The 23,512-nt window shown below is 39.1% G+C and overlaps 2 protein-coding genes and 2 long non-coding RNA genes across 10 annotated transcripts; 2 read left to right on the top strand and 2 right to left on the bottom strand.

The window, feature by feature from the left end:
• Positions 1-1,452: 1,452 nt before the first annotated feature.
• LOC148728205 (uncharacterized) lies at positions 1,453-4,650 on the top strand. Its single transcript, XM_088724483.1, has 3 exons — positions 1,453-4,064; positions 4,134-4,213; positions 4,403-4,650. The coding sequence occupies exon 1, from the start codon at positions 2,453-2,455 to the stop codon at positions 2,819-2,821; it is 369 nt and encodes a 122-aa protein (XP_088580609.1). The 5' UTR covers positions 1,453-2,452; the 3' UTR covers positions 2,822-4,064; positions 4,134-4,213; positions 4,403-4,650.
• A 772-nt stretch (positions 4,651-5,422) lies between these two features.
• Positions 5,423-7,863, bottom strand: LOC148728204 (uncharacterized). 2 transcript variants are annotated; one of them, XR_015988478.1, is made up of 2 exons: positions 7,068-7,863; positions 5,423-6,491 (listed from the first exon to the last, which is right to left on the bottom strand). It is a non-coding gene; the product is annotated as an uncharacterized LOC148728204 (long non-coding RNA). The 2 variants fall into 2 exon arrangements; XR_015988477.1 differs by lacking the exon at positions 5,423-6,491 and adding an exon at positions 6,498-6,711 and having other exon boundaries at positions 7,068-7,855.
• Positions 7,864-10,586: 2,723 nt separating this feature from the next.
• On the bottom strand, positions 10,587-11,987 carry LOC148728203 (uncharacterized). 2 transcript variants are annotated; one of them, XR_015988479.1, is made up of 2 exons: positions 11,897-11,987; positions 10,587-11,215 (listed from the first exon to the last, which is right to left on the bottom strand). It is a non-coding gene; the product is annotated as an uncharacterized LOC148728203 (long non-coding RNA). The 2 variants fall into 2 exon arrangements; XR_015988480.1 differs by lacking the exon at positions 11,897-11,987 and adding an exon at positions 11,407-11,540.
• On the top strand, positions 11,092-23,420 carry LOC148728202 (uncharacterized). 5 transcript variants are annotated; one of them, XM_088724473.1, is made up of 4 exons: positions 11,092-11,230; positions 12,590-13,019; positions 18,666-19,529; positions 20,184-23,420. In XM_088724473.1, exons 3-4 carry the CDS (start codon positions 18,722-18,724, stop codon positions 23,075-23,077), a joined length of 3,702 nt encoding a protein of 1,233 aa, XP_088580599.1. In that variant the 5' UTR covers positions 11,092-11,230; positions 12,590-13,019; positions 18,666-18,721; the 3' UTR covers positions 23,078-23,420. The 5 variants fall into 5 exon arrangements, 3 of the variants coding, with proteins under 3 accessions (XP_088580599.1, XP_088580601.1, XP_088580602.1); XM_088724476.1 differs by having other exon boundaries at positions 11,141-11,230; positions 12,600-13,019; XM_088724475.1 differs by lacking the exon at positions 12,590-13,019 and having other exon boundaries at positions 11,093-11,230.
• Positions 23,421-23,512: the final 92 nt, after the last annotated feature.

Below are 23,512 nucleotides of genomic sequence, written 5' to 3'. Positions count from 1 at the left end.
CAAATTAACGGCCTGCTCCAAGTTGGCTTGTTAGCTCAATTGGTAGAGCGCTGCACTAGTATCGCAGAGGTCAGTGGTTCGAATCCCGTACTGGCCTGATTTTTTTCAGGTCTGATTTTCGCTATTGCTTAAATAGCGCTATCTACTGCGAGGATCGTGCATCATACGGAAAAGTGATGTAAAACAAAACTGCAGGGTTTATACGAAGAACTATTTTTCAGTTCTTGTTTTAGGTGGAAATAATGAAAAATACTTTCTGTTTCTCAAAACAAACCAAAAGCGAAGAAAAAAAAAAACAGCTTTTTTCCGCGGCTTACTTTTTAAAAATAATGAAACTCATCAAAGAGATTAATGGTACTTTTTTTTTGTGAAAAATAGGGCAGTTATTCTCGTTAATTCCGTAAGACCAGTACAAACAGTGAAGCAATTAGCGTGGTTTTGCATTTGATTTTTTGTTTTTGTTTTTGTTTTTATTATAATCTTATTTCTTCCTGATTTTCAATGCTACTCGGTCTTGGACGTGGAGAGTTAAATTCAATTATGCAAAGGAGCATGATCAGTATAGCAACAGAAATCGTGCGAAAAGGGCGGGGTAAACAAAGTGAAACTAGTGGTAAAAAAGGCAATTTAAATAGCTCCCAAAGTGGGAAGTTCAGAGCATCTTCTCCAACGCAAACCCACACAATATATTGTCACAGCAGATATGAGTGATTAAATTTGCAAACGAGACTTCGAGCGTGATGCCCAAAGAGTTCCCTTGAAAATTCCGAAAGGTAATTCCTGAGTCTCTCGGCTGAGACAAAACGCCGCGTCAGTACCAACCACGAATTATTTTCTACCATTCTCCAACCATTTTTCAGTGAAGTACAGTGACTTTTAGAACTTTACAGTCCAAAGGACTGACACATCAACAAAATCAAACAAAAACCCCAGATCTTTTCCCCGCCTGTTTCCCTACAGTTTCAGGTGAACTAAATTATGATTTTTTTCTTAGGGTTTTATCTCGCGGGAAGTTTCTCTCCGCGAAACGAGGCTAGTTTTTGTACATTAAGTGGTCAATTATGACACAAAATGGCGTTTTTATGGTTTTTTTTTACTATACCATTAATTTGCGCCACCTGTATTAAGCGGTCAACTCGTATTTAGCGGTCACTCCGCCATTCCCCGTGTGACTGTATGTCACTACCCAACTTGACCTCAGCATGGCTAGAAATATAGACACGCACGCGCAGTTGAATGGGCCAGAATGAGCAAAAGCGAGTCACGCAACTCCTCATGACTTAGAGACTTAACTGAGAAAATAGATTTAAAATCCCAGTTACCTCCTTACTCCATTGCAAAGTCTCAATTGTTCACTGACAGTTATTTAGTACGACCCGAGACCCAAAATATTCTTAGAACATTGTCGGCTTCCACGTCGTAATCGTTGCGTTCTTTCAAGATTAACAGTACAGATGATGCTATGTGGTGACAGTATGGCGGCAGTGCAAGAACAACATCACCAGCTTTCCGCAGATGACCTTTCGCCGGAAATCTTTGGAGTGTAACAACTTTGTTCACTGCGATTTTAAAAGCGTCGAAGCCACACTTCAAGACACAGTAAATCATATTTCTCCGGTCTTCATATCCATTGCGCTTTTAGGTCTTGTTTCTCTGTAATTGTGATATTTTCTGGTCGAGGAATGATGATATTCCTACGGAACCGTGCGGCGAAATCCACCATAAAAGTAGCACACTTCTTTGCTATTTCTTTGATCAACCATGTTGTTTTCAATCTCCCCGGGTAACCTGGCTTTCTTTCAGGTAACCCGGCTTTCTTTCTTCCAGTCTCTTTTTATCTTAATGCCCGGAAATTTAAAACCTGGGGGATCTGAAGCCGGACTCTCCTGATGGCGCGAAAACGCGGCGCGAAACTTAAAGGTCACCCAGCAACACAACGAATTATTTTGAATATGCAAATTTCAGCATCAGGAGAGCCCGATTTCCGGATCCCAAGATATTAATTATTTTCCGGTTAACAAGATTTCAGCATCACCTGTATTATTATACAGTGAAATGCCTGACAAAAATTTATCAAAAGAGGGGGTGAATGTGCTTATAAATGGAACAGTTTCTTCACAACACCTTAACTACAAACATCTGGACTATGTTGTAAAACAAGCAATTGCTGGTGATCAAGTTGTGTACAGGATGGCTATCCGAAACACTATACTGTTGCAGTGGGCAAGTTTAAAGGACTCCGAGAAAAGCCACATCGACTTGCTTAACGACATTGTACCTGGAACTGTTCTGAGAATTAAAAGAGATTCCAAACGAATGAAAGCACGCTTGCGAGTTACGACCATTCGTCTAACTGGGAGCTTAAGGGAAAAAAAACAGATCCGGCTCAAAAGAGCAGAGAAATAAAATTTTAAACGGCTGGACAAACCTCAGCATTTTGGCCAGTGATGTAATGAATTCCGGGGAGATGGAAGAAGAACTAAAGAGACTTGAAGCAAAAAAAACAGTTTTAATGGAAAGGTTACAGGAGTGTTATGGTGAAGTCGATGAATGGAGAAAAAAGTATGAAAATCTTGAAGACGAAAAGGAAAAGCTTTTTGAGGAACTAACAGAGGCAACAGAGGAAATCCTCAACAGCCAGGATAAGAAAAAAAATTCTAATCTAGAAAAAGAAAATGAAGAATTAAAAAAATATGTAAGAAAATTAGAGAAACAGCAAAGTAATGATGTCAGTGAGAGACAGTTGTTCACTAAGGAGATGGCAACACTTTCTAAACGACAGGTACGTCGTAGGTTAGAAGCTGTTTCAAGCAGAGCATGAAAAGCCTTATGGTTCAGTAAACGGTATGGTTTGGAACTTGATGCTTTGGGCTTTAAAGACAAAGAGGGAAATCAATACCCATTAAAGATGTCACCCTCCAGTAGTACATCATGTGCTCCTCCCACCCCATTACAAACTCCTAGCCCTACCCCTACACAGCTTCCTGGTTCTACTCCATCAGCACCACCACAAGTCCGTGGTTCTACCACATTTACTCCATCTCAGGCCTCTGGTTTTATGACACCTACTCCACCACAAGTCCCTGGCTCTACCCACTCCACCCCAACAGGAACCTCTGGTGCTGCCCCACCAACAACACCACAAACCCCAGTTGCTGTGCCACCAGTCTCTTCATTAAACAGGACACCACCACTGGGCGATCAGGTCACAACACAATGCAAATGGAAGCAATATGACAGTTTGTCCACAGTGATAAAGAGAAAGTGGAAGCAGTACTGTTCCTTATGGATAAGTTTGCCGTGGGTGATCCTTTTGTGCATGAATTGAGCATGTTGATAAATGGGATGCCAAGGTCATACCTTATTAAGCAATGCAGAGACAACCTTAATAGCAGCTGCACGGTAAAACCAACCAGTGGACCAGAGCCAGGTGCTCAAATTTCTTTCAAAGAATCTCTTATGAGCAAGCTGAATTCTCTTGTAAGTATATATCATTTGATTTAAAATGATGTTTATTTCTGTTTCTTTCTTGAAACAAGTGTAAAATAATACACAATTTCAAACATTCCCTTCACTGACAGGCAGAGAAGGGTGAACTGTCTACTGACAAGCCAGTCAAAGTAAAAATCAGTGGCGATGGAGCGTGAATGACAAGACTGACCAACTTTGTCATACTCAGTTACAGCCTCCTTGATGATAATGACAATCTGTTAAATGCTAGAGGTAAGAAACTTTGTTTTAGGTCCACACCCTTTTGGTTCAACCAAGCAATTAAAGGGAACGCTTAACCACTGTTTTTTTCTTTTCTGTTTGAAACCCACACCACACTTCTCTTCCATTATGTTTCTATTCTATCACAAATGCTATTATACTAATTATTCATATTACATCGTTTAGGTACCCACACTATTGCCATAATGAGTGGGTCAGAGTGCTATGCATCCATCAAGGCAAATTTCAAAGATTCTTGAGATGAAATAAATAAAGTGATAGCTGATGGTACAGTGGCAATAAACCAAGGACAAGAAGTACCTGTTGAAATTTATCTTGGTGGGGATTATAAGGTTAGATAGGAAGCTTTCGGTGGAAGAAGATCACTATTTCATTCTTAATAATTTGTTTTATTTCTTCAGTTTCTTTTATTAGCTAGTGGCAGGTCAGCTGCAAACTCCATCTATGCTTGCTTGTGGTGTAAGATCCACAAAGATCAAAGGTAAAGTGTAGTAAAATACATACCTGTAGAATTTAGCTCAAAGCCACAGTACTCAACTTTTGAATTAATTGTCAAAACCTAGTAATCATAAAGCTATGCATGGTCAATACAAAACAGAATTTTACTCTAATTATAAAATGCTGCTCTGTTGATGCTATGAAAGCAGGAAACCTGCCATTTCTATTTCAGATGGGACATGTCCAAGCCAGGAGACTTTTACAGCAAACCCCCCATGGCATTCACTTTGGCAGATGTAAAAAAGCATGCTACTTTAACTGAGTTCTGCTGCATTAACCAGCCTCTATTAAACATACCTCTCCATCGCATTGTCCTTGATGAGCTTCATCTCCTCCTTAAAATCACTGACGTTCTGGTATGCAATCTGATTGAGGATGCCATGGAGTGGGATGATCAAGAAGATTTTTTAAAGAAGAGAGGAGAGCCTAAAGGCTGTCACTTGAGACATCTCACACAAGTGATAAACAGTTGTGGTGTTACATTTTCTGTGTGGGAGAAGGAAGATGGTGATGGAAAGAGGATGGGTAAAATGGATTGGACGTCTCTGATGGGGGATGAAAGAAAAAAATTACTCAAAAATCTTCCTGCAAAATTGGAGTGCTCAAAGGATTCCATCCACCGTAATACTGCCCAGACAGTTATTAAAATATGGAAGGTATTTTTCTGAGCCCTACATATAATCCATCAAATATTTCTGCTTGTGTGCGATTGGTCTAAATGCACCTCGCGGCCTAATATTCCCCAGTTATTGTTGGTTTATGATCTTAATATACATGTAGTATTGGACATTTTTAATGTTTGTAAAACAATTAATCCTCAGCACATCCAAGTTCTAAAATTTTATCCACTTTCCTCAAAGGACTTTACAGACATTTATTTCCACACAGTATCATCATTGTTACCAGAGCAATGAGAAAAATGTGGAACAAAGGTAGGGTAGGTCCAATATGATACAATTATTATGTTTGACTAATGTTTCCAAACAGATTTTTGCTAAATGCTTCATTCCAAAGAAAAGTATAACCTTATTCTGCAGATAAGAGAATGGATCAAACTTTTTCTGTTGCTTGCAAATTCCCGTAAAGGATATGCAAACAGGAATGTGACGCCTTATATGCATGCTGCTGCATATCACTTGCAAGATGTCATCGACAGATTTGGTAGTGTAAAACACTTCAGTGGCCAAGGTACTGTCAGTGTCACTGGCTATTTTAATTTAGAACAAACTACATGTATGGCCAGTGAAATAATACCAATAAACTAACTTAACTGGTTTCCCTTTACACAGGCGTCGAAAAATGTGGCAAGAGCAGTTGTCCTTCACAAATCAAGAAACTGGGATAGCCCAGCAGATGTCATCAGAGCAGAGCACCGCCTTGCACAGTTGAGCCACAGAGAGAGGAGAAAAAGAAAATACAGCAAACAAAATGAGGATTTCTGGAGTACTGGAAAAAAAGAATTGATGTTTAATAAAAAGAGACAGTGTGTCAGTTCCCAAAATGTGCAAGCAACTGAAAGCACCTCTCTCAACAGCAATTACTGTAATGGGATGACCTCAACTGTCAATTCACAAAATTCTGGCAGGAATTCAACCAGCAATAAGAGAGAGCATGCAAGCACAAAAAGGAAAGCTGGTGCTACTACTAAAAAGTTTAAAAGAATCAAAAATAGATAAGGAATAACTGATCAGATCTTTTGTATACTGAAGTTAATATTAAGAAAAGCAATATAGTATCACTGCTGTAGGTTACATTGCCTGAGAATAACATTTCAAGTCTTGAAAATGATTTATTTTTTCGAATGTACAATTTCAAGTTTCTGAATGTATTTGCTCCTAAATTTATACTGCACATTACTTTAGGCAGCAACTTTAATAAAGTCCACCGTTATCTTTTCTTGAAAAGCCCTTGTTGATTCAGTGATCATACCTTCCCTTATATGATAGTTTTTGGTTGACCATGAAATAAAATGTCTTATCTTCACTGGGAACAAAACTTTTGTTCCCTGCCCATGAAGGTCAAGTAAACAATGCAACTTAGCAGGAAAAAATGATGGAGAAAATTCTTCTTGTGCTAAAAGTTTCCACCGTCCATTTATCACTCCCTTCTTTCCAAACAAATGTTGAAATACATCTTCTCTGAACTCCATAGTCACTTGCTTCCTTTGTTTAGATGCTTTCAAAGAAGCAGCAATGGCCACCCTAAGCCTGGAAACTTCATTTAATATGACAGTCCTGTCTGGCTTGGGATGCTTGTAGTATCTATTCATGATTAAAATAAATACAAATTAACAGAATCGAAATGACCCATTATGCATTAAAGTATAAGCAAGAACCAATTCCAAGGCCATATTCTGGAACACGACGAACGGTAAACACTGCAAAAATGCTTGCTTCAGACAAAGCTGGTTCAAATGCTCTTGAGGCTCCCATGAAGCCTCAAATGAACTAAAATTTTTCCATTTCACCAGATATTCTCTCCCTTTAAGAGTAAAAAATAAAAATATTTCAGTTTCCTATTAAATACTCGCAAAATTACGCGTAGTTTGCGGCTTAACACAATTGAAGCGTAGGATTTATTCAAATTCTCCTGACACACTACCTAAGAATTAAAACATTCTTTGTAGGAGAATATCTAAACTGATAATTAGCGAAAGTTACCTTTTCAGACCATTTCTCTGAACCAACTTAATGTTTGCAGAAGTCTTAGAAAAAATGTAATTATTGAGAATCAATTTACTAATAGCATAATCCCCTTTAAAACGAAATTGATAATTTTTTTGGCTTGCATTCCGGGGATTTCCTTACGAGTTTCGCTTACCTGAATCACAAACTTACTTGCTGTCCTTGGCGGCTTGAAATTACCCTTTCCACCTCGAAAAAACGCCCGCCATCCACCATACGTCTCCTTGCCTTCAATTCTCTACAAATATTAGCAACAGTAACGCTATTTAAATCCGCGAAAAAGCCGATGGATCTCTTCCCACGCGTCCGACTTGACGGAGTTGACGCCATGTTGTTCAGAAGTCACGCTTAATTCTTTGTTTGCACGTGACGTTGGCATAAATTAAAAAACCGGGGTCAGCCATGTTGGGGGATAACCACGGATTATTAAAAACTAGATCATTGGATAATGCAATTCAAGACTTTTTATTGGCTTAGGCATCATGGTATATCACCCAATTTACCATAATCTACAAATATGGTAAGCGTACGTGTCAGCTTAAAATTAAAAGGGAGCTAAAAATTTAATAAAATTTAATAAAATTTAATAATTTAATTTAACGTTTTTAATAAAACAATTATTCCACTTGCGCTTGTTGGATATGAAATGATTATAGCCAACGAGGCGCATATCGTTGGCTATCTATCATTTCATATCCAACGCACGCTCATGGAATAATTGTTAGTTACAATCCCTGTGACATAGCTGTCTGAAGTGTAAGTTGAAGGTGTTACTCAAATACTTGTCAATGTTATGCATTCTAAATAGCTGTCAATACTTGCAATTAGGTATGCCAATGTAGACTATTTTAAGACTTCTGCTGTAGTTTGGATTGTAATACCTTTATTTTGTGTGAACGGTAAATTTTTTTGTTGGATACTACACCGCCCACGTGCTTTGCAGAAGCCGGTATGATCGTTTTACGGTACTGTTTTAATTTCCCCTCTTATCATGCCACAACTCTGTGTTGTGTTTGGTTGTTTTGAATTTGGTTGTGTTACAGGTATGAACAAGCAAGCAATTGAAAAATGATTATTGTTTAAGCTTTCAAGGCTGTGTATCTTTTGTAATAAAAATTTTCCAAACTTGGCAAATACGCATATAGTTTAGTTTGAGATTCATCTAATTACTGATACTTGTGGGATTGATGCTGTGTTTTCTTAATAGTAATAATAACAACACAAGCTGGGGTATAACTACGCACATACTTTGCAGAAGCCGGTATTGTTTCGTTGGTAAAGGCAAAACCAGGTGAGTCTCTGGCTCCTATTGACAAAGCTGCCATAGTGTGCTATGCACTCACCAATTTATCAGAGTCCATGCATTGTACCATTTGATCGAGGTGAACTTACATCCAGTTTGATTCCAGGTACTTCATGTACAATTTTTCATGTAAAGGCTGTAGTTAGGGCTAGCCACAATCTGTCATTAAAGAACTTCAGTAATTCTCCAGTTGAAAAAAACACAGCTTTAAGGTACACCACTGACAAGCAACATTTGTTTAGTTTGTGTCACAGATGCTAGTCGTTAATAGATACCTATACGACAAACAACCATAAAGTTCAGTTAGCATTTTGACAAAGAAAGGAGCACCTTCGAAGTAATATTTTGGTGGTTGTGGTACAATTGAATAACCTTGACATTTCAATCATGATTGCTCAGTTAATTTTTTCTATAAAAAGTTGGACAGATCTAGTTTCTTAAAGGCTCTTCTTTCAACTTCAAACATGACATATGATACCATATTATCTTGCACAAATCATTGTCACAGCCAATTAATGTGCTGCCCTCAAAATCTTGTTAGCACCACAGCCCTTCCTCTTCTTCATCACCAGATGATGTTGATGAAGATGGAATGACTAGAGCTTCACACCCTGGGCATGTATATTACTTCCCTACAATTTCAGGAAAAATGCACTTGCATAAGAAATCAGAGGAAACAGAGCGTGCATTTTCCCAAAACTCTTGGTCAGGAAGAATTTCTGCACAAAGAGATCTATTGTTGTTCACACCACAAAATCACAATATTCAACCTCACAGATAAAGATCTGGGCCTGAACTTGGTAGTAGGCATCACTTTTGTCAAGATGAACTTTACCAAACTCATCTTTCTTTAAACAAAAGTTGGTTTGGCCAGCAGCCTCAGTGATCGTGGAATCCTTGTGTGTATATGGACATTTTATTCACACACACCCATCCCACAGCATTTGCAGTTAATAATCTCATCAGAAGCTCCCAAGTATGGTCACCTTAGATCAATATTGAGACCACTGTCAGAAATTGTCAAAGACTCATGGTCAGAAATTGTCAGACTGGTAAGCTTTGTGAGCCCTACCCTCATTTTCACAACTCCACCTCGTGGGTGCAGTTGAAGACTTATGGGCATCAGGGTAGCATATGGACTTAACAAGACTCTCAGCAGGCTTAGCTGTATTTGTTTTGCAAGCAGTTTTTAGATTGGAAGCAGTAATACGACGTGCCTGCCGGCCATTTGGTACCAAACTTTATATTGTGACTGCTTTCTAGTTGAAGCTTCTATTGCTCCACACTCATCATGTGTAATCTCAAGCAATATTTGGTGACATTGCTGCAACAACTCTATGTACTGGTAATCTAACTGCAAACACTCTTCTCTGAAAAAAATGCTATTGGGCAAGGGCTTGGGTACATTACCAATTTCTTTTACAAGTATACTGCTCATTTAAAGGTGCGACAAGGGACAAGACTGCTGGACTTACTGTACAGCCAGAAATACTTCTAAAAATAGTTTTCTGCTCTTCTGGGGTTGGGGCAGGTGTCCTGGTTGTTCAGATGCCAGGGTTAGATCTAGTAGCCATATGACTAACCAGTGTTTCTCCACCATCAATTCATGCTTCCTTCAGGCAGAGGTAAAATCTATCTCAATTATAGATAATGGGGATTTCTTTCATATGACTAGAGAGAAGCCATTTGTTCTTTTCCTGTGTGCATGTGGTAGAATCTCTAATTCTAACACCAGCCTCCACAGCAAAAAGCTCTGCCCCAACATGAGACAACCCTTCACACAACCCTGCTATGCAATAGCAATGGGAAGCAATTACAGTTCCATATTTTTCTGCCAGAAACCATGTTCAAAGTGGGATGTCCTGGGCTCTCTTTGAGCGATTCACCAAGTGAGAGTACACAAAAAGTCTTAATTCTAAATCCAAAATTTAAATCCTTGAAATATGCCATATCACTCGCTAATGTGAGTACTATGAGTGATATGTCTTCTGAACTGTCGAGTCAAGATCGACTAGATCGCTCTGACAAAGGGCTAACGCTCGAAACGTCTGCTTTTTAACACTTAATGGTGGCCAATTTACAATTTCAACTTAGTTGAAGTAACCAAATTACCTAGTAAAACAAGAGTTACGTCTGATGCACGATCCTCGCAGTAGATAGCGCTATTTATGCAATAGCGAAAATCAAAACTGAAAAAAATCAGGCCTGTACGGGATTCGAACCACTGACCTCTGCGATACTAGTGCAGCGCTCTACGATCCTCGCTATCTACTGCGAGGATCGTGCATCATACGTATCTACAACCGCAGTTTAAAATATATGAACTTCATATATTCATTGTACCTGAAAACAAGAGTTGTTAGCCGAGGTCGATAAAAAATGAGTCTTTTATTTTGCTCTGTTTGCTTCTCTCCGAGATCATCAGAAAAAAATGCACTACCGTGACTAACTCTGGCGAACACAACAACTTCATTTAGGTTTTTGTAAGTAGTTCACAAATATATCTGGATATCGAACGTTCAGAAGGAGCTCGATGTTTTCGGAGAAATCAATTTTTCTCAACGCATATTGGTCGAAGCCTGAAACAGTTATTTTTTCGTGGTACCTTGACTTCGTAGGACCCTCTACACCCGCAAAGTAATCCGAATACTGAAGGTTTACATCGTGCACGCGTTCGGAAGGAGCCATTTTGAAAGCTTAGTTATCCCCCAACATGGCGGCCGCGTACAGCAAATTTTTGTCACGTGGTTGAAAACAAAGAATTGCGTGTTGCTTCCCAGCCAATGGCGTGCACGGATTTAACTTCTGTGAAACAACAACAAACATATGAAACATATACGTTAACTTCATATACGTTAACTTCTGTGATTGGCAGGTCAAGTCACGCTCCAATCTTCCCATGTCCGAGATTTCTAGCCATGGGAAGATATTACGTTTCGCTTTCGTCCTCGAGGAATACAATTTGACGTCTTTTATCGCAGTCTTCTGGTCTTAGTTCCTGAGGAAAACCAAGGTAACGGATAGCATTAGTCTTTAAGTAATTTCAGAGGTATTGAAAGGAGTTTAGTGAAAAACCTAAGGAACCAATTCGACTCGGTGATCATTCGGAGCAGACAACACTGTCAATTCGTATTACAACCCAGTTGCGATCGAACGAGTCTAAGTTTGGTTTTAACGCCATACTCTTACCACTGCGAGCTCATTTACCAACTTTAAAACAGCTTAAGATTATCTTGGGTTCGGTGAAAGCGAATTTTTTAAAGAATAAAGTTGAAAACAAGCTTTTTTACATTATGGTCGCCAAACAAAATTCGTAGACAAGAGAGCCTAAGTGCGAGACTTTCAGAATTTATTTTGGCAGACTCTGTCGAACAGAAAGAGCAGAGGCTGTGTGATTAACAACCATTCCTATGTCTCGTGGTTAGAAGAACTTGTCTTGACTCTAATCCCTTTGTCGACTGTCAGTCAAAAGGAGCCGTCAAAGTTTCCCTAGAGTTTGTTTAATGTTTTCCCCCATCCCACAGTTTATAACTCCGAAGGTGTTTGGTTGAATAGTGAATGAATTGTGTCCTTCTGAAAATCAGCAAAACGTATCTCGGGATGTTTTCTCGAAGTAGTAGTTGTTGTTTTCCTTTGGATGAGTTAGTTTTGTCAGAAGAACACAGAAGAAGATACTCACACTGCAAAATGTAACTGGGTGTCTCTTGTTAGTGACTTTAGAAGCCTTTTATGTAGTTTTGGCCTTAATAATGTCTGTCCCATGATCATACGGTGACCAAAGTCTGAAACTCGCGGTAATGTTGCAGAAACGGTTTTCGTTCCATTCTTTTAAAAAGGTGAAATACGCTAATTCATTACTAGATCCACGCGTAGTTATTTCGGCTACCTGTCCTGTTCTTTTGTTTTTCAGTTGATTCAAATATTATTATTGACAAAATCCTAGCTCCTTTGGGACGCTAAATCATAACGCTGGTGTGACCTCTTCGTCTGGAGAAACATGTTTGTCTACTACATATCATATGAATTTTCAAACCGTGTTCAGTTGTAATCGCAAAACAGGTAGCAGTTTAAATTTGGAAAGCCACACTGGGCATTTCTCAATCTACAAAGTTAATTGATTGAACAGATATACCCTTAACCGGGGGGAAAAATACCTAGTAACACCAATTTTGCGCAACTTTCAAGCAAATTTTAATTCAAAAGTTATTCTGTGTTTCGTGCATTTAGTACAATCTGATCAGTGTCTTGGCAAGATTTCTTTACTCGAGATAGAAGATCTTGCGCCTCTTCAAGGTGAACATCATCAGTTAGTGATGTAATTAATTTATTCATTTATATATTTAACTTTCTTTTTAATATTGATGCTGAAAAGCCCTTTTTAGGGATGTTCAATGAAGTGTATCATGGTGACGGAATGATTTTCAATCAGTTGACTGAGCTAAGAATAGTGAATGCTGCTGAAGGAGCTGTAATTACAGGAACTGGCTTTGAAAGAATTCTTGTGCAAACTGATCGAAACGAAATGGAAATTTGGCGAATCTAGCGACCTTTACGGGTGGATATGAGTAAATAGGATAGTTCAAATGACATATCATCTTCGGTTTTGCAAAATGATTCAGAACACAAAGACTCCTTTATGTAAATAAAATGTCACACAATTTCAGTCAGGGACTTACCTCGATAAGTACGCCACTACCCAACTTGACCTCGGGATGATATTTCGTTTCGCCATCGCCTTCGAGAGGAAAACGATTTGGCGACTTTTACCTCAAGTCTATTGTTCTTTCTTGAGGAAAAGCAAGGTAACTGTTTTTAATGCCTTTATGTTAGTTATGAAAGAGAGGTTAATTTAGGAATTACATAGGAATCCTTTTAACCCAATGGTTATTCGGTGGTCGACAACTGTGTTTCTTTATGTTTCAAATTGCATATGTGCCATGGTTTGTTTGAAATTTCGTTTAAGACGACGTGATTTTCCATTTTTGAACAAAGTTGGAGTTTACCCGTCTTTTTGACAACTTTCGACTCATTCAGTTTCGAATAAGGAGTTCCATATGGAACAAAACTTAAAAAATAATTTTTTTTTTTCGCGACGGTGAGTTGGCAACAGAAATCACTTAAAGGAACAACAACGACAGGACCTGGCGAAAATTCGATAATTTATTTCGATAAATTGTACGTCGCACAGCGAGAGCACACTTTTCTTGCAGAGCTTGTTTCGCCACTCACCTTTCTTATCGAATTTTGTAGGGTGCCGATCAAATGTTGAATGTTCATTGTATGTAATTTGTCATATGAGTGAGTCATTCTGTTCTTATTTAAGTTTGTTGAAAAATAGGCCAGATGTTATCGTTAATTCTGTAAGACCAATAAAAACAGCGGAGCAATTAGCGTGGTTTTGCCTTTAATTTTTTCGTTTTTTTTTTAATCTTATTTCTTCCTGACTTTTAATGCTACTTGGTCTTGGACAGTTAAATTCAATTGTGTAATGGAGCATGATCAGTATAGCAACAGAGATGGTGCGAAAAGGCGGGGAAAACAAAGTGAAATTAGAGGTAAAAAAGGCAATCTAAACAGCGCTTAAGGTGGGAAGTTCAGAGCCATCTTCTCCACCGTAAACCTACAGAATGTATTGTCACAGCGGATGTAAGTGGTGAAATTTGCAAACGAAACTTCGAGCGTGATGCCTAATGAATTCGCTTGAAAATTCCGAAGGTAATTGATGAGTCTCTCGGCTAAGACAAAACCGCGCGTCATACCAACCACGAACAATTTTCTACCATTTTCCAACCATTTTCAGTGAATTACATTGACTCTGAGAGCCTTACAGTCTAAAGGATTGGCACAACATCAGAGTGAAACAAAAACCCCATATCTTTTCCCCGCCTATTTCCCTAGAGTTTCAGGTGGACTTAAATTATGATTTTTTACTTCGTGTTGTACCTCGTGGTAAGCTTCTCTCTGCAAAACGAGGCTAGTTTTTGTACATTAAATGGTCAATTATTACACAAAACGACGTTTTCATCCTTTTTTTTACAATATCTCTACTTTGTGCCACCTTTATCAAGAGCTCAACCCGTCTGTAGCAGTCCCTCCTCCATTCCCCGTGCGACTGTATGTCACTACCCAACTTGACCCCGGAAAGATATTGTGTTTCGCTTTTGTCCTCGAGGAATACAATTTGACGTCTTTTATAGCAGTCTCCTGGTCTTAGTTGCTGAGGAAAACCAAGGTAACGGATAGCATTAGTCTTTAAGTAATTTCAGAGGTATTGAAAGGAGTTTAGTGAACAATCTAAGGAATCAATTCGACTCGGTGATCATTTGGAGCAGACAACGTCAACACTGTCAATTCGTATTACAACCCAGTTGCGATCGAAAGAGTCTAAATTTGGTTTCAACGCCATACTCTTAGCACTGCGAGCTTATTTACCAACTTTAAAACAGCTTAAGATTATCTTGGGTTCGGAAAGCAAATTTTTTAAAGAATAAAGTTCAAAACAAGCTTTTTTCCTTTATGGTCGTCAAACAAAAATCGTAGACAAAAGGGCTTGCGAGACTTTCAGAATTTATTTTGGCAGACTCTGTCCAACAGAAAGAGCAGACTGTGTGATTGATAACCATTCTTGTGTCTCGTGGTTAGAAGAACTTGTCTTGACCCTCACCACTTTATCGACTGTAAGTTTAAAGGAGCTGTCAAAGCTCCGAACGTTACCTTTGGGTACGCAGATGCAAGAGTTTATCTTATAATTTCTTGGTAGTAGCGGTATGTTTGCGTCATCTAGTTTCATCTTAGTTTGTTTCCGTAGAGTTTGTTTAATGTTTTCCCCCAGCCCACTGTTTATAACTCCGAAGGTGTTTTTTTTTTTTAATAGGTGAGGAATTTGTGTCCTGACAATCAGTGAAACGTATCTTGGGATGTTTCTTCGAAGTAGTAGTTGTTGTTTGCCACTAGATGAGTTAGTTTTGTCAGAGGAGGAACATAGAAGAAGATACTTACACACTGCAAAATGTAACTGGGTGTCTCTTGTTCTGTTCGTAACTTTTAAAACCTTTCATGTAGTTTTGGCCTGAAGAAGGTCTGTCATTATAGTCGTTTTTCGAACGGTTTTTGTCCCTTTCTGAAAGTGAGATATGCTTAGGCATAACTGACTAGATCCACGCAGAGTTACTTCGGCTACCTGTCCTTTAATTTGGTTTTTCAGATGATTCAAATATTGTTATTAACAAAATCCCAGCTCTGTTTAGATGCTAAATCATTACGCTGGTTTGACCTCTTCGTTTGGAGAAACATGTTTGTCTAAGCTATCTTCTAAATACTCAAACCATGATTTATAATCGCAAAACTTGTAGCGGTTTGATTTTGGAAAGCCGCACTGGGCATTTCATAATCTACCAAGTTAATCGATTTTAAAAATATACCCTTAACCGGGCCAAAATACTTAGTAACACAAATTTTGCGCAACTTTTAAGCAAATTTTAGTTCAAAAGTTAATCTGTGTTTGTGCATTTAGTACCGTGAATCCGATTAAATGTTTCTTCTCCAATTATAAAGGCGTTTGTCGGCGTTTGTCTGTCCATGGCCCTATGTTTTTATATATACATATATATATATATATATATTCTGTATATATATATATATATATATATATATTCTGTATACGAGGGAAATCCTGACCGTGTACACCCCAAATAATCATACTTAAGTAGAATAAATGTTTGAAAAGAAAATTTGCCCTCAGCGGGATTTGAACCCACGTCCCCATTAGTGCGTGCGGAACTCGCACGCACTGAGCAAGGAAAAGCTGCAACTGTAGGAAACCTGACATATGCCCCATGGATGGAAGCTGTAACATGGAAAGCGTAATTTACCAGGCAGAAGTCACCACAGAAACCGCAAAGGAAACATACATTGGTCTCTGTGACACCGCGTTTAAAATGCGTTACAGGAACCACTTGTGTTCATTCCGAAACGAAGGTTACAGGCATGCTACTGAACTTAGTAAATATATATGGAGTCTTAAGGACAAGAACACTACGTTTAATATTAAGTGGCGCAAGGTGTAACAAGCTAGTTCTTATTTCAATGTAGCTAAGAGATGCAATTTGTGTTTGTGGAAGAAATTTTTTATCATTTGTAAACCGCAAATGGCGAGCTTAAACAAGAGAAATGAGCTGACATCATGTTGCAGACATGTCAGGAAATTCCTGTTAAAGAACGTAACGTCATGATACCGCGTGTAGTATATTACGCGCGCATGTACACATTGTTCTGTCTTTTAAACGTGGGTGGATTGTAACCGTTATTTCTGGCAGTTGCCTGACGATTGCTTCGCAAGAGGCATGAAACTCAGAGTTGCAGTAAAAGTTCAAGTAGCCTAGATGTTGAAGTATAATTATATATATATATATCTAGGAAGTTAAAAAAATTGCGAGGATGGACAACTTCTGACGTGAAAAATATACAAGATTTTAATAAAAAACGTTTCGGTCAGAGACCTTCAGTTATTTACAACTTTTAAAATAAAAGAGGAGCATTAAATAGGATTGAAGTGCTAATGATTACGTAATTACAGATAACGACTAATGAACTGGTGCTAAAAAAGATAACAAAGAACCTAATTACAAAGAAAGCAATGGACAAAATACAAGAAACAAACCCTAGAAACTAAGAGATAAGAATACTAAATATGTTAATATGAGTGGCGTAACCAATTGCAAAGAAGCAATGCGGCAAGCATTAAAAAAGGGAAGACCCACTTTTAACTACAACTGTAAACCGTAACAAAATCCAAAAACAAGGCCTTTGGAGCCCGAAAGGGCAAATTAGCAACAAAATCCCTGGAGGGGCCCTTAAATGATACTAATCACAATAAGATCCCTTGGCAGGGCCTCTGAGTCCAATCCACACCTAAAGGGCCGACAAAATCCAAGAAAAGGGCCTTTGAACGATCAATTAGTAGCGCCTAATATAAGATGGAAAATTAATTATAGCAAATTCTATTTTTCGAATGAAATTCCTTTCTTTTATTCAAACCATGGGGTGCCAAAGAGAACAACTGAGCACTCCAATAAGACTCTTGTGATTAAAAGCCTATCGATCTCTGCAGAGCCACTAGGGGCTTCTACCAACGAGTTTAGACAACCAGGAAATTTCCTTACTTTTTGAAGAAAATAGAAACAGCAACACGACAACGCCGTTCCGCTTCGCATACTTCTGTCACGCACTCCTCATAAATAAATATCCGCGAAATTCGCCCGCACTTAAATAACAGTTTTGCCTGTTGGATACTAAATAACTTATCAGACGTTTTGTTGTGAAGTATTGCTGAGTATTTTTACTCGTTATTTGTATTTTGACTCGCCCTACGGGTTCCTCAAACTACGGCACAACTCGTAAAAATACTCAGCGATACTACACAACAAAACGTCTAATAAGATGTATTTCTTATCCAACTACACTCCGTAGAGCGCAAATAACGCCCAAGACAAGTACAAATATCACGCGGTATTTGTACTCTAGAGAACTGGTTAGACAGGTTTTTTCCCATCACGCAAGCGACGAGTTGGATTTACCGTAAGTTCCAAAAAAAAATGGCGGACAATTTAAATTATTTTTCTGACGACGAAGAGTCGGAATGGCTGGCGAATATTGATTTAATTTTACTGGATAGATCGAACGAAGGAAAGCGATCAGACGACAATGAAATTTCATCATTCACTGAAGAAAATAGAAACAGCAACACGACAACGTGCCAATTCCGTTCCGCTTTGCATACTTCTGTCACGCACTCCTCGCAAATATCCATGAAATTCGCCCACACTGAAATAACAAGTTGGCGTATCGGATGATAAATGATTTATAGCCTCTCGTTGAAAATTTCCTCCTCTTCTTCGTTTACTTACTGAGTAGACGAAGACTTACTTTACCCAAATTTGTTTTATTCATGTTGAACTTGAATTGTACTTTAAGAACTTATATGGTCAATAGAGTGATATCAAAAAATGTTTCCCAAAAGGTTAGTTAGGATTTATTTGAATTCTAATTTCTAATTTTGTATATATTGCGGCAGATTGAAATCTGGGTAGAAGGACAATTGAATTGCAACCATGTCAATATGAACAGTCAGACTCATTTCAAAGTTGCCTCCATCGTATTGAATGAGTTCCCAAAAGACTTACATCACTCGTACAAGTCTATGTGGGACGACAGCTTGACACAACTTCCCGATCAACTGTGGGATGACTCCACTGCCGTGATAGCGTTTTAAGTCGAGTACATTTATATATGTAATGATCAAAGAATTCTGCTGAAAATACCATTTCAATTAAAAATGCCTTTTTATTGCTTAACTTTAATTATTAGTTTATAAATTTGTAAGAATAGTACCGTGGCCTGTTCATGTATTATCTGTGATTATGTAATTGCCGATCCATATCATTCTTCAGATAAACAAGATATGTAAAGCATGGTTCACTGCCTGAAAGACTGCCGCTAAAACAAGATGGCGCTACAACCATATCGGGACGAGCAGTTAAACTATTTCAAATTCGCCTCCATTGTACTGAATGAGTTCCCAAAAGTCTTACGTCAGACGTTCAAGTTCATGTGGGACAATAGCTTGACACATCTTCCCGGTCATCAACTGTGGGATGACTCTACTGCGGTTAGAAATTTGTTTCTCGCTTCAGAGGGTGGCCCTGGCAAAACCAAAGTTCCCACAAATGTCTCCTATGAAGAATGGGATTGTACCGCCCTGTTCCAGGCCACCATCTACGCCAAGTCCTTTGCTTTGCCCGACAGTAGAGGTCATCACAAAACACTTGGTGAGCTGTTTGTGAAACCTCGAAAACTGGCTCCTGAAGTGCTCCATGCGTCGGTGACGAGCCCGTGTGGAAACAATGCTGAAAAGTTAGCACTTGCGATTGATCAGCTTCGACTTCTAAGAAATTTGCTTTGTCACTCGCACACCTCTGAAATTGATAAAGCCACCTTTGACCAGTACGTGCAGCACGCTAAGGACGCATTTAAAGCTCTTGGTGTCAAGGCGGACCCTATTGATGTCATTGGTGGTTTATCAGAGTCAGAATTTCCCACAAATGAAGTTCGTAGACTAGAAGAATGTATCAAAGAGGAATATCGAGCTTATGTCAGTTTCCTGCAACGACAGCATCAACATCTGGAGAGCATCAGCTCAGATGTGGAAGCCTTGAAACACAAAATGGAGGTTTTGCCAACTAAAGACGAAATCGTCAAGATTCTAGAACAAATGATCAAGGATTTGAAACAAACACTAACGAAGGATATGCCAGGTAAATGTATGTTCAGTTTCGAAGACAAAAGCTTTATGTTTGTGATTATGAAACTGTTTCCATGTCCAGATATTGCTTGAAGTTACGGATTTATATTTGTAAAATGCTGCTTATCCCTGTAGCTTTTTTTTTAAGCTAAGGCACATCAGAATTCCAAAATTTCTGTCAGAATATTCTCGGTACTTCATTACAAAAAAGGCCCTGAGGATCACTAAACAATTTTGTAACCTTTTCTGATAAAAATTACCCGGCACACAGTCTGTGCATTTACCAAAATCAAACGTCATAAAAGTGCATTAGCATCATTTTTTTTTCCATAAAGACTTGCTAAATATTTGATCGCTGTTTCTTTCATTTAGCTATTTAGGCTTTCCTGAGATGAGGGAAGGGATTCTATTTTTTAACAGACTGATCGTTTGAATAAGTTAGAGTTTCTTTCAAAAGTCTGCTTATTTTATTAGGTATAACTTTGGGTTTCAGTTTAGCTTATTTACTATTCATGAAATTATTCGTAAAGATGGAATAATAGGCTGGCTTGACTCATTACATCCACTACAGATATAACCTGTTAAACGTTAAAAAAAAAAAGAATATCACCGAGGCAACAAACGTAGTAAGCCATTATTAATCATTATTTATTTATTATTTAAACAGATGAGAATCTGAGATCCCTTGAACGAACTAACGTTACTTTCCCACTGGATACAGACACTGCTGACCAAAACAGGAAACAGGAGGAGGTTCCCTGTTCACTAAGCCTTTTGGAAGATGAATATTCAACTGCCGTCACTCAGTTGAAATCCGGCGATTTTGTCTCAGCCCTTCACTCTGCAAAACGGGCACTTAACATTACGCAAACTCTGTTTAGAAAGGAACACCCCAAAATGGCTGGCAGTTACTCGTTAATCGGACTCATACAAAACTCTTTGAGTAATTACCGATCAGCTCTTGAGTCTCATCAGCGAGCCCTTGACATCAGACGAAAGTTATTCGGCGAGGAACACTCAGACACAGCTAAAAGTTACTTTTCTGTAGCGGTCACACGACATTTTTTAGGTGATTACCAATCAGCCCTTGAGTGTTATCAGCGAGCCCTTGACATAAGACGAAAGTTATTCGGCGAGGAACACTCAGACACAGCTGAAAGTTACTATTCTCTGGCGGTGACACAAAATTCTTTAGGTGATTATCAATCAGCTCTTGAGTCTCATCAGAGAGGCCTTGACATCAGACGAAAGTTATTCGGCGAGGAACACTCAGACACATCTAAAAGTTACTTTTCTGTAGCGGTCACACGACATTCTCTAGGTGATTACCAATCAGCTCTTGAGTCTCATCAGCGAGCCCTTGACATAAGACAAAAGTTATTCGGCGAGGAACACTCAGACACAGCTAAAAGTTACTATTCTTTGGCGGTGACACAAAATTCTTTAGGTAATTACCAATCAGCTCTTGAGTCTCATCAGCGAGCCCTTGACATAAGACGAAAGTTATTCGGCGAGGAACACTCAGACACATCTAAAAGTTACTTTTCTGTAGCGGTCACACGACATTCTCTAGGTGATTACCAATCAGCTCTTGAGTCTCATCAGCGAGCCCTTGACATAAGACGAAAGTTATTCGGCGAGGAACACTCAGACACAGCTGAAAGTTACAATTCTTTGGCGGTGACACAAAATTCTTTAGGTGATTACCAATCAGCTCTTGAGTCTCATCAGCGAGCCCTTGACATAAGACGAAAGTTATTCGGCGAGGAACACTCAGACACATCTAAAAGTTACTTTTCTGTAGCGGTCACACGACATTCTCTAGGTGATTACCAATCAGCTCTTGAGTCTCATCAGCGAGCCCTGGACATAAGACGAAAGTTATTCGGCGAGGAACACTCAGACACAGCTAAAAGTTACTATTCTTTGGCGGTGACACAAAGTTCTTTAGGTGATTACCAATCAGCTCTTGAGTCTCATCAGCGAGCCCTTGACATAAGACGAAAGTTATTCGGCGAGGAACACTCAGACACAGCTGAAAGTTATTATTCTGTGGCGGTGACACAACATTTGTTAGGTGATTACCAATCAGCTCTTGAGTCTTATCAGCAAGCCCTTGACATAAGACGAAAGTTATTCGGCGAGGAACACTCAGACACAGCTAAAAGTTACTATTCTTTGGCGTTGACACAAAATTCTTTAGGTGATTATCAATCAGCTCTTGAGTCTCATCAGCGAGCCCTTGACATCAGACGAAAGTTATTCGGCGAGGAACACTCAGACACATCTAAAAGTTACTTTTCTGTAGCGGTCACACGACATTCTCTAGGTGATTACCAATCAGCTCTTGAGTCTCATCAGCGAGCCCTTGATATAAGACGAAAGTTATTCCGCAACAAACACTCAGACACAGCTGAAAGTTACTATTCTCTGGCGGTGACACAAAATTCTTTAGGTGATTATCAATCAGCTCTTAAGTCTCATCAGCGAGCCCTTGACATCAGACGAAAGTTATTCGGCGAGGAACACTCAGACACATCTAAAAGTTACTTTTCTGTAGCGGTCACACGACATTCTCTAGGTGATTACCAATCAGCTCTTGAGTCTCATCAGCGAGCCCTTGACATAAGACGAAAGTTATTCGGCGAGGAACACTCAGACACAGCTAAAAGTTACTATTCTTTGGCGGTGACACAAAATTCTTTAGGTGATTATCAATCAGCTCTTGAGTCTCATCAGCGAGCCCTTGACATCAGACGAAAGTTATTCGGCGAGGAACACTCAGACACATCTAAAAGTTACTTTTCTGTAGCGGTCACACGACATTCTCTAGGTGATTACCAATCAGCTCTTGAGTCCCATCAGCGAGCCCTTGACATAAGACGAAAGTTATTCGGCGAGGAACACTCAGACACAGCTAAAAGTTACTTTTCTGTAGCGGTCACACGAAGTTCTTTAGGTGATTACCAATCAGCTCTTGAGTCTCATCAGCGAGCCCTTGATATAAGACGAAAGTTATTCCGCAAGAAACACTCAGACACAGCTGAAAGTTACTATTCTGTGGCGGTGACACAACATTTTTTAGGTGATTACCAATCAGCCCTTGAGTGTTATCAGCGAGCCCTTGACATAAGACGAAAGTTATTCGGCGAGGAACACTCGGACACAGCTAAAAGTTACTATTCTCTGGCGGTGACACAAAATTCTTTAGGTGATTATCAATCAGCTCTTGAGTCTCATCAGCGAGCCCTTGACATCAGACGAAAGTTATTCGGCGAGGAACACTCAGACACATCTAAAAGTTACTTTTCTGTAGCGGTCACACGACATTCTCTAGGTGATTACCAATCAGCTCTTGAGTCTCATCAGCGAGCCCTGGACATAAGACGAAAGTTATTCGGCGAGGAACACTCAGACACAGCTAAAAGTTACTATTCTTTGGCGGTGACACAAAATTCTTTAGGTTATTACCAATCAGCTCTTGAGTCTCATCAGCGAGCCCTTGACATAAGACGAAAGTTATGCGGACCTTTTACATTGGTTAGGATTTTTCAAGACTGAAGCTTTTGTTGTCTGTCTTTTGGGATTTTTCTGTTCGGTGACGCGAACTTAGACTCGGGTTAACTTCGCTCTAGTCTGCAAATTTTTAATGATGACATTTTGGTTCCCCACGGGAGCCTACTAGGGAAAACAAAGACAGATTAGCAGGGGGTGAGTTGGTAATGTCAGTACCTCGACATGACGCGCCTGTCGGAAGGACGCGACATGATTCACGAAGGTTGATTCACACTACGCGATTCGAGTTGTAATTATGGTGTAAGCTTGTCGCTTGCGATAGAGTCCTAACGTGTAATGCTCCACTCCAGTACACAGTAAATAAATAAATATAAAAGTTTGCGAGGTATTTTATCAGTAAAAGTGATTTATTCCAGTCATGTTATTGCGAGTAAGCGTTCTCGGAAAGCTGAGAGCGATCATTTTTTTCCATTCGCGTTA

This window comes from Stylophora pistillata, chromosome 6 (assembly GCF_964205215.1).
Source record: "Stylophora pistillata chromosome 6, jaStyPist1.2, whole genome shotgun sequence".
NCBI classification, from domain to species: Eukaryota; Metazoa; Cnidaria; class Anthozoa; order Scleractinia; family Pocilloporidae; genus Stylophora; species Stylophora pistillata.
The sequence above is the reverse complement of the archived record's forward strand: the minus strand, read 5'-3'. Positions and strand labels throughout refer to the sequence as shown.

Coding starts and splice junctions, on each gene's coding strand:
- LOC148728205 (XM_088724483.1), top strand. CDS start 2,453: ATGAATTCCGGGGAGATGGAAGAAGAACTAAAGAGACTTGAAGCAAAA.
- LOC148728202 (XM_088724473.1), top strand. CDS start 18,722: ATGGCGCTACAACCATATCGGGACGAGCAGTTAAACTATTTCAAATTC. Junction 19,530..20,183: donor ACTAACGAAGGATATGCCAG/GTAAATGTATGT, acceptor TTATTTAAACAG/ATGAGAATCTGAGATCCCTT.